The following is an 11,221-nucleotide window of genomic DNA, read 5'->3' as shown; positions in this document are numbered from 1 at the left end:
GCCAACCAAAGTCTCTGTGGAGGGGGGGGGCGAAGCACAGAGAGAGAGAGAGGATATGTACTAGAGTAGTGGCACTGGGGAAGAAGAGGGATAAGCGATTGCCGAAGGTGATCGAGATGGTGGAGAAAGAGGTGATGCTGGAGAGATCTTATGGCACCGAGGCTCTCCCTTGATAGCCGCGTCGTCGTGGATGCGAGGGGCAAGCTCCGCCCGGGGGAGATTCGGACAGTGGCCTCCGAAAACCAATCCAACTCCTCGGAGGTGGTGGATGGGAGCGAGAGGTAGCGTTGGTTCTCGAGCATTGTCGCCCGACTGATGGGGCTCGAGGCGCTGCCAGACGTGGGAGGTGGCGGCGTGGGAGGTGGTGTGGGAGGAGGACGACGAGCCCAAGGAATGGATTGCTCAGGTGGAGCTTGGCGTCCACATCACCTTTGTTTCTCTCCTCGGTGGTGCCGACAACGACCTCAAGCACTTCCATTTCAGTGGCAAGCACAGAGGTGGTGGAGGAGATCGTGGCCTACTTCGACTAACAGGCGCGGCCGATCAAGCTGCTGTCGCCCAGGCTGGAGGGGCTCAGCGAGGACCCCACCCCCGAGCGGGTGGCCTGGATGCTGGCCCTGCTCGAGCACGGCTTGACTTCGCTAAGGAGCTCCTCCGGCTGGGGAGCTAAGAGAGCAAGATCTTCAAGATGCCCCGTCGCCCCTACGAGAAAGAGCGGCTGTGATGAGCTGAGGAAGCGGAAGCCACTGACGGCGGAAGAGAAGGTGCAGCGAGGGGATCTCGGAGGCAGAGGCAGCGGGTGAGGGCGTCTCCAGGATCTCGGAGGCTCTGATACCATGTAAACGCAGAAGGAGAGGAGAGAGAGAGAGTCATAGAGCGAGGAGAACAAGAGACGTAGGGAGAGAAGGATGTATTCTTTTATTCACACACAAATAGTGTCATAGCCCATCTTTCATAGTTGAAGATGGCTATGTACAACTCATATACAGTTCATATATACAACTCATATATAGCTAAGCAATACAGCTATACAACTCATGTATACAGCTCTAATATAGCTAATCAATACAGCTCATATACAGCTTATATACAGCTAATACATTTAACTGGCCGTTATCTCGAGACGAAGGAAATGGATTTGATTTGATACCAAATATATAGGAAAAATGAAATCTTGCACTCTATAGTTTAGCCAATTTTTCCACCATATTTCACATTTATTTGGAGAAGGTATTAGGCAATAACGGGCTACTGATCCTTGGCATCATCCATTTAATGAGTGGGTTGATTTAGCAGCCCACAGATGAAACAAGCTCTCTCTAACAATATTGTCTTGCTCTTCTTGTGAGAAGCCTCTTTCTTCCTATATGTCTTCATCTAACTAGCCATTATTGCATAAGTTTATTCTAGATAATTGAAGGTATCATCAGACCTCTACCTCCACGTGCTGGCGCTACGCTTGGAGTTTTTTTGGAAAGCATTAAGATTGGGCATAACCACTTGGTTTTATGGTTCCAAAAATTTTGAAATGTTCAATGAATGTTTATTCAAATCTTTAAAAATGATCTTCATAGCTGTTTTTAGATCTATGATCTTTTTCTACCAGCAAAAGTGAAGTTCATTAGTTATTGATATAAGCTAAATGCATATAGTAGTACTCATCATGAAGATTCTAAAATAAACTTTCAACCATGATAAGTCAACCGATAATAAGAATCTTATTCAAGTTACATTTGAGACTACAATTGACATTGCAACTAATAACTTGAAACCATCAAACCATGCTACCGACACACAAAGGGAGCTTTATTCGCCATTCTATGCTGAAATTAAGATTTAAGAAACTGGGTAAACCACTCAGCCGAGATCTTGGGATATCGTTTTAGGTTGTCTTTGTAGTCAATATAGGTAAGTCCAAAACGATGAGTATAGCCCTCCTTCCATTCAAAATTATCAGTGAGAGACCATGCGAAGTATCCTTTCACATTTGCTCCCATCCTGTAAAAATTAAAGTCATCTAATAATAAGGATATTGGGGTGAAAAGTTACTAGCAACAATTTGTAGTCATGTTAGATAGTTTAAATAGCACTTAAGAACCGCTATGATTACCTTGTGTGCAATGTACTAAGAATGGGACTAGAGGAAATTTTACATTGATGCAAATATTAATTATGATATATCTTTAAGTGCATGTTAGACCAAACATATAAGTTTCTTCAAACACAATATAATGATAGTTGATGTCTTGATCATGTTAGTGGTATGAATATATGTAGATGAATTTCAAAAACTCGTATTCTATATGAGTGGATAAAATTTATTTCATGATATTAAGTTCCATATGGTATTATCATTAAGAAACTATGTATGCTCATAGTGAATCGCTCTTTAATTAAGTATAACTAATTATAGCCATTATGACAGAGTAACCTATGGCATTGCTTATATTGATTACACCATTGCATCATATATTCTCCATTTTAAAACTTTAATATTGAAATTTACTCAAGCTATCAAGAGAAACAATTTGTTTGAAATTTTGGACCAATAAAATATCGAGTTCAATGTAATAAATTACACGATTCATCATCTCCTCTTTTAGACCATCTTTTTTTTTTTTTTTCTCTATGATGATATAAGATATTCTGCATATTCTATACATGCATCTAAAATATTATAATGTAACCTTTATTTACAACTTACCCCATGGCTTGCCTAATTGCACTCAAATGAAGATGCAGGTAGTCCCTACGATGCTTATCATTTAGTGCCTCTTTCAATGACATGTCCGGCTTATCCTCCTCACAAATTCCTGTCAAGTGCATTTAATCAAATTATAAAGTAACATTTACATAAAAATCGTTAATATTGTACTAGCTAGGTATAAAATTCTCTACAACCTAAATAGTAGGAATTTCCTACAACTAGCTGCATGCCATGATTAGCTAGGTAAGAAAATTCAGTGAGATTTTTTTAGCCAACCACATCCAGTGGAATGCATTTTATCTGAAATTTCATAACTAATATAAACCCAGCATATAATGATGTTTTGAAAATTCCTACAATTAGAGATCTATTTGATTATCAATCTACTAGTTGCCACATATCAAATAACAACTACTATATAAGACATTAAATGCCATCAGTCTATATAAGACATTAAATGTCATCAGTTCTCTTTAATAAATATTTTTAATGGCGCAAATAATCTAGTAATTCAAATATTAAATTATTTATTTTTATTATGCTTTATTTATAAGAAGAAGATAAAGGAAAATCAATACTCAATTAATCCTATGGATTTGGTTTTCTTGCATCATTTTGTATCTCATAGCTTCACACCATACATCAAAAGAAGGGTTCTTTAAACTGTCATATATATTTTATCCATGTTGATACAAAACCTTATTATTTGATTATATAGCACAAAAATAATAAAAATGAATTCCTTATTTCCAAGAAGAAACAATAGTTATCTTATAGAAGAATTAATACATGTTATGAGAGAAACCAACCTATCTTTATATTTATGAGAAATAGGATTATCAATACACACTCATCAAAATGATATTGAGATATGCATCTTCTTCTCTTAAGGAAATAGGAAACCATGATATTACAATTAAATCTATGTATAATTTATTTGTTTTACCTTGTGTTTGGATTACATTCAATCCAATATATTTTTAAATGATGAATTTTTACATGAAGCACTAACTTCACATTGAAAAAGAAAAATAAATAAGGGACTTTAGACTCTTGTTTTATCAATGTCAGCTATGTATTGATGCAAGAGTAAATTTGCATAATAATGACAAAGCACAATAAAAGAAAATGTAGAACTCACAATGTTATTAGCAAATATCAAAATGCATCATTGTACGTATAATCATAACTAATAAGTATGTATATATGCCCATAATAGTGAAAATAATTGACGATGCTATAGGAATTTTAATATATAAATACTAACCATTCTCAGTGATGTAGATTAGCGGGTTGTCATATCTCTGCTTTATATACATTAAAAGATCCTTCAAACCATTAGGGTACACATATATCCAAGTGCGGAACTGAAAAAAAACGATAATGAACATACCATGATAATTAACAGTGTTAGTCATTTATGAACATCATTGACATCAATCCTATCAAATATGTTGATATTATTATGAAAACTACAATATTACTTGGTTAAAACACTAGCTATATGTTTGATAAGTTAGCATCTTTATATCGTTAAATCTTATTGAAGTCTTCTCATCAAGTATATTTGTTTGCATTGATAAATAATCGAAGATGAATTATGATACCTTATAATTTTCACTATCATTTGTTATTTTTAAGAGTAATAGAGGGGGACCCACTATACTATAGTTACCTAGGTCTAGAGTTTTAGTAATGTACTATTCAAGAATCAAAACTAGAAACTGGGGTTACCAAGTAGAGGATTGTCACCACTAGGACAAGCCCCCATTAATAAAAAATTAGTTTATTGTAAGGTACATAGATTCTTAGATACATTTTGGATTTCAAATAGTGATTAAGTAATATGTGGATTTTTATATTTATAACTTACCATTTTCTATCACCATATTATCATTTTTGGTGTATTTTTAGTTAGAAATACTTTAAAATTATATTTGATGATCATTAAGCACAACCTTGTGAATCTTAATTTTTACATTTTTAATTCAAAAATAAAAACTATAAAATAATGGCTTTACCTCATCACCTATTGGAACTCCATCCTTTGTCTCTGCATTGAAATATATCAATAGATTAGCAAATTCTAAAATATACCAAAAAACATAAAAATAAAAACTATAGAATCATAACCAAAATCTAAATTCTAAAATATGGTGTATCCCTTTGTTGTTACTAATCATAGATTACTCCTTGTTGTTCTTTTTTCTTATACTGCTAGCTTAATCAATCAATCCATGAACATAATTTAAATGAAGGCCCGGCAAATGTCTAGTAAAAATTTTTGGTTATTTACGAAGAAATGTATAGATAAATTTGATAATATGGAAATAAATATCTTGATTCCTATAACATTTATTTGGCAACTTTATGATTATGTAAGTTTAATAAACTCTTCTAACAACATTTAGGAAGAAAGAATTGTATATCTTTAGTTTGAGGTAAGTTAGGCAACTTGATCCCAAATTAATGTAATAATTTTTAAATTTTTGAGTTATCTTTACAAGAAACTACATTGATTATGTTGTCATCACAATTTGTTTATCGATAAGTAGCATATATGTCTTGAAAAAAGTTGTATCGATTTAATATGTCGACTTATAATGCTGCTACTGCTACCAAATATGAACCGAAAATCATATATGAGATTATAGAAATTACCTAATTGTTCAGCATACGCTTCCTGAATATGAAGAATTGGTGAAGTATTTGGTGATATTGAAAGAGAGCGTGCATATCTTGCTGTATAGTAATTGAGACCAATGAAGTCAAAAGAATCCTTAATCATCGTTGATTCCTCATTAGTGAAGTAGGGAAGCCTATCCCGTACTATAGCTCTCATGTTGAAAGGATAATCTCCATGAACTAGTGGGTCCATATACCTGATGAGGACAAAAATACCATAAAATGTATTATAAAAATTTGAGATGTAAATGTATCATATTATAAGAGAAGAGAATTTTTTATATATAGATTTTTATACCAGATTACTGATTTTGCTTTAAAAAGAATAGCTCTTATCTTTCAGGTTCCATGACATGTATTTGATTCAAGATAGTTTGGTTTTACATTTTGTTGACAACAATTTCTATTTTTAATCTTATATTAGGATAAGTTCCTATTCAATTAATCACTATTGGTTGAGAAGAGAAGATAATGATTACAAATGATTAGACTTGGATATAAATGTATCTCTCTTCTCTCTCTCTCTCTCTCTCTCTCTGTTAAATTGATCAGTTGAATTCGAATAGAGCTCATGATTATGCATCTTTTCTATATAAAAATTTTAGCGTGGAGGCTCCCAAAATGAGAATGCTAGTTCCTCAATGAAGATACAAATGTGCACTTTCCTAGGAGCTTAAATATCCGAACATAATTTCTAGAGAAAAAAGAAATTATGAATATATTTGTACAAAATCTAAACTCCAAGATATGAGCATTATAAAATTTTTGACATGAATAGGCCAATTCTGTAATGTTAAAATAGGTGAAGATGAGAGTACATCTCAGGATTGTTAATATAAACAATATATTGTTTGCATGCATATGAACATTCTGATTTTATGTTAATTATATTTTGTATAAACTTACCATGCAAGCATGAAATCAAGAGACCTAGCCTTTGCCTCGTCGTTCATATGCAAGTGATCATATGGTTCATACCACATACACACCAAAGTAATTCCCACTTCTCCTTGTTGTGAGGCCTGCAAAATAATTAGTATTAGATTAAGGCCACATTTCTAATACATGAACAACTATAAAAGCTGATTATATGTGAAAATTGCACGCACATAATATGTTTATTAATATGAATACTACTTTCCAAAATATTGGATTTGTAAGATGCTTTATGTGTGAATGAATTTTAGATGAATGATAAAGTACTTTATTTGTCAAAGGCAGAAGGAGAATTTTCTCAGATTATTGTCAAACTATATATATAGGACATGGTATTCTACTACTTAATATTTCTAAACTTTTGATGACATTAATTTTCAACTAAATGCAATGTTAAGAAAACTTATGTATAAACATTTGTTACCCTACTTTTACTAACTCCTTTTATTTTCTTTTTCTTTTTTTTCTTAAGTGAGGAGTAGTTTGAACAAGATTCTCTGTTAATATAACTTATTAAGCTAAAAGCAGGCTGAAAAAGGAATTATGATGGATCTAATAGATGCTAAATATACATATCTAATTATGTGTATTGGGTGGGGGGTGGGGAGGTGGGGAGCGCATATATATACATATACATGTCTACATGTATATACCTGTATACATGTATATACATGTATATACATGTATACATGTATGTATGTGTATAGACACACTCACACACAAACACATATGTACACATGTATACACATGTACACATGTAGACATGTATATACATATAGATATATGTACATATATGTATATACATATACATATATAGATATATATATATACATATATGTATATACATACATACATACATGTATAGATATATGTACATACATACATATATGTATATATATGTGTGTATATACATACATACATACATATACATATACATATATACATATATATATATATATATATATATATATATATATATATATATATATATATATATATATAGAGAGAGAGAGAGAGAGAGAGAGAGAGAGAGAGCATTGAAACAATGACATGATAATGGTAACAAGAATGAATAATATTAATAAAAATGATATTAATAAGGGTTTTAGCCATGTGTGTTTAAAAGTAAGATTAATAAATATTTAACTTTAGTATTTTAAATTTTCTATTTACCTGGAATTTATCTTTGTAGAGTCTAGCCGCTTCAGCATGGGCTAAAATAAGATTGTGCGTAACAATATATGGTTCTACTGTGGAGTCACCACATGGGCAGCCAAGAATTTTAGAACATCGACCTGGAGCATGAGTTCCAAGGCCGTAGCCAAGGCTGCTAAATGTCCATGGCTCATTTAATGTGATCCAATGCTTCACCCTATCTCCAAATTCATAGTAACATATTTGAACATAGTCCTTAAAATCGTCACTGTAAATGAAAGAGAATTAATCATTATGATGTCTACTTCAGTAATTGGTGACTAGTAAATGATGAATATTAGTTTAGAAAATGAAACATCATATCCAAATAAATCAAAGCAAAAACTTGTACTAGTAAGTGGATTACGGGACTATAATTCTTACACAATCCTACGATCCAAGAAGCCTCCATACTCATCTTCAAGGGCTTGTGGCACGTCCCAATGAAACAATGTCACAAATGGCTCGATACCTATAATCATAAAGTTATATTTGAATAACAAAAATTCATAATCACACCATAAACTGTAAAAAAAGAAAAATATCCTTCTAATGTACCATTATTTATCAACTCATTTATGAGATTGTTGTAGTATTGAATTCCTTCTTGGCTGATTCCACCTTTCAGCGAGCCCTCTGCAAGTAGAATAAATTGCATGCCATTGACAGAGAGAGGGGGAGGGAGGGAGGGGGGGAGAGAGAGAGAGAGAGGTGCAATTTGTATTAAAGACATTATGGAGGAAAGCTGATCATTGACAAGACTTGGGCACAAAAAATGTCAAATGTTAAATAAGCCCGACTAAATTCCAACTAAATATGAATGTAGTCTAGGCTCAAGGTCCAGCCTATGATCAACTCTGTTATGGAGCATTCTTTACGCCTTTTCTTTTTCAACAGGAATGAAGTGGGGTTTTAAAGCGGATCAATTCTCACAGAGAAAAAACTGCATTGAGTTAAATTAAGCTTACTTGGTAAAATCCTTGACCAAGAGATGGAGAATCTATAGGCATCCATGCCCATATCCTTTAATAACTTCACATCTTCCTACAATGATGCGTAAAATCTTCAAAATTTCCCTTTTGCATAACACTAAAGATGATGAATGGAAACAAATTTAACTAAAACAAATCTTGGATATGTGTTTTAGTGTTTTTACCTGATAGCGGTTGTATGAATCCACTGCTACATCCCCGTTACTTTTATCTTTAATTTTAGCTGTAGCGAATTGAAAGATTGACATCTTTAATTCAAAAAAAATAATAATATGCAAATACAAGCTGATTTGCTATTGGGTGGGCTAATCAAATTGCTATGTGGTGCATAACTATGATTGGTTTGGTTTACTTGTGTTCATGAATTCATGTCGAGTCAGTTTTATCATCAACTAAGGCTTAATGCACCCAAACATGTTGACGTGACAGCAAATATCTAAGAATTACACCATGTACAAATTACATGAATGATTAGGAGACTTGGTGATCGATCAACAACCATGTTTGCTACCATCATCTATACATGTACGTGCGTGCTCCTCGAGACGTCCTCCTCCGAAGCACCATTAGATCATAGGAGTTATCAGCAATTATTGCATGCCCTCCTTATTACATGAATTATTGCATAGAGGAACTTAGCTATCTCATCACTGGTTACTTGCTTCCTAAGTTCAAACACGAGTCAAATCCAATGCTATCTGAACTATGTGAGAAAGTCTTTTAAGATCCAATAGGTTCGTAACAAATATGAAGTCAAGCTAGTATGACCATCCGCTTTGTACCACCATTATTCTTGACACAATGCTAGGATATAGCATAGCATAAAGGCGATGTTAGTGCATGATAATATACAAAGGCCAGCATACTTCACAAAGATGTGATGTATTATGTTGGGTGGTAGCAACAGTGCACCAAGTAGGCCAGATGCACAACATAGACCCTTGTACATACTAGACTAATAAAGTTGAAGACACCATGCATGTTTCATATATTGACAAAGAGAACGAGTTAGACTAATAACGTTGAAGACTAATGCTATTTAAATTGTTATATACCACTAGTAGTGATTTGTAAATCTTGTGCATGGCGTGCAGGGTAAGCGGTGAAGCTACTTATTATTTGTAGGGATTCATGTGGGCGTATATTTAGTTTCATATTGGCTATATACTGAAAAGATTTTGCATGCTTATACAGAATCAAAAAATTCAGGTAATATTGCTGGTTAGTCCATATTTAGGTCCATATCTACTATATATTCAATAAATTTTGAATATTTATATAGAATTAATAAATTTCAATAATAGCTTTTTTTGGATAAAATAATAGGGTTGAGTCACTCGTGGGAAGAGCCGTAAAAAAAAAAAAATGGTGGGCTCCATAAAAGGGACCTGGGAATTTGCGGCAAAACGTGTCCCATATATTTTCCCCCCTCGAATCCACGCCTCCTTCAATCTGCAAAGGAATTACGTTGAATGGAATTAGCAGGGGAAAAAAAAGATAAATAAAAAAAGAAGTAATTGAATTATGTGCTAGTATCAAATAATTAAACTATATCTTAATTGTTTATTGAATGTAATATATTATTTTTATCAGTACATTAAATTAACTTAAACTATTTTTTTTAGAAAAAATAAAAAAGACCATATAATCCGAAAATAGAAAAAGAAAATATATAAATGAAGCAACTAGAACACAGACATTTTTTTTCTCCATGGTTGTATAATTTTGGATAGCTACTTTATCATCCATTTCAGAGATGTCAACAATTGTTCATTCTAGAACCAAACACGATGCATCATGTATTAAACGATAGCTATTGATCTCAAAGATGAATGATGTGGGGCTATTTGAGACTGTACAGCACTCTGCAGCGCAAAACATGCACCATAGAGGATCCCAACTAAAAATTAAAATTTTAGTAATGGTGTTTTGTTAATCATCAAACATGATGTTGAAACAACGCTTGATGCTTCACATGCAGGGATCCAACCAATCCCTCCCATCAAAGTATCAAGATCGATGAATTGAGTGGGTACTCATAGCATCGTTTTGATCGTTATTTTGAACCTTGAAAGTTAAACAACGTAAAAATAAATAAATAAATAAATAAATATGGATGTTTTAGAAGGTGGGGGTGACCTGATAAGCGGAGGAGGCAGCTCCAAAGGTGAACCCAGTAGGGAAGCTCTTCCTCCCCAAAACGTCGACAGAAGGCTTCGTCTCCTCCGCATCATTCACTACAGCAGCATCCCCCTGGTTGCAACGGATATTAAGGAAATGAGAGGTCTTATTAGTAGAAAGAGGCATCCTAGCCTTCCCTTCAAGGGAAGCCAACCCCTTGCTGCCAAGTCTAGGGAGCTGGGGAGCAGCATGAGTTGTGGCAATGGGCACCACGCTAAGAAGAGCCATGTTGGCAACTTTGATGAGGAGAGTGAAGAGGCTAGCTTGAGCTTTGATGGCCTTCACCCTTGTGGTCGGCCCAATTTATAGGAGATCATCCTTGTCGAGCTTCTCATGTCTTCAAGGAGGCAATAGTGCTGCAGACTGGGTGGCATCCTATGCGGCTCATCACTCCAACGAGTTTATCTGAGAGACTCATGCTTCTGTTCTGTCTCCTTTGTTTTTTTTTTTACTGTGTGATGCTTTGGGCTGTACTCATGCATATTGCGTAAAAAGTTGCCGAGGTACAAAAATAAAAATAAAAATA

General features: G+C 34.0%; 1 protein-coding gene across 1 annotated transcript; it reads right to left on the bottom strand.

Moving 5' to 3' along the window:
* Positions 1-1,685: 1,685 nt before the first annotated feature.
* On the bottom strand, positions 1,686-10,973 carry LOC103700554 (furostanol glycoside 26-O-beta-glucosidase-like). The gene is made up of 13 exons (XM_088720139.2): positions 10,654-10,973; positions 9,903-9,966; positions 8,679-8,737; positions 8,491-8,566; positions 8,081-8,158; positions 7,907-7,994; positions 7,502-7,751; positions 6,299-6,414; positions 5,369-5,589; positions 4,729-4,760; positions 3,975-4,074; positions 2,705-2,813; positions 1,686-1,998 (listed from the first exon to the last, which is right to left on the bottom strand). The coding sequence occupies exons 1-13, from the start codon at positions 10,921-10,923 to the stop codon at positions 1,830-1,832; spliced, it is 1,632 nt and encodes a 543-aa protein (XP_088576265.1). The 5' UTR covers positions 10,924-10,973; the 3' UTR covers positions 1,686-1,829.
* Positions 10,974-11,221: the final 248 nt, after the last annotated feature.

The sequence above is a fragment of the Phoenix dactylifera genome, chromosome 4 (assembly GCF_051530095.1).
Source record: "Phoenix dactylifera cultivar Ajwa chromosome 4, Ajwa_hap1_PhDact_Kaust_v1.1, whole genome shotgun sequence".
Taxonomy (NCBI): domain Eukaryota; kingdom Viridiplantae; phylum Streptophyta; class Magnoliopsida; order Arecales; family Arecaceae; genus Phoenix; species Phoenix dactylifera.
Note: the sequence above shows the minus strand (reverse complement) of the source record. Positions and strands in the feature narration are given on the sequence as shown.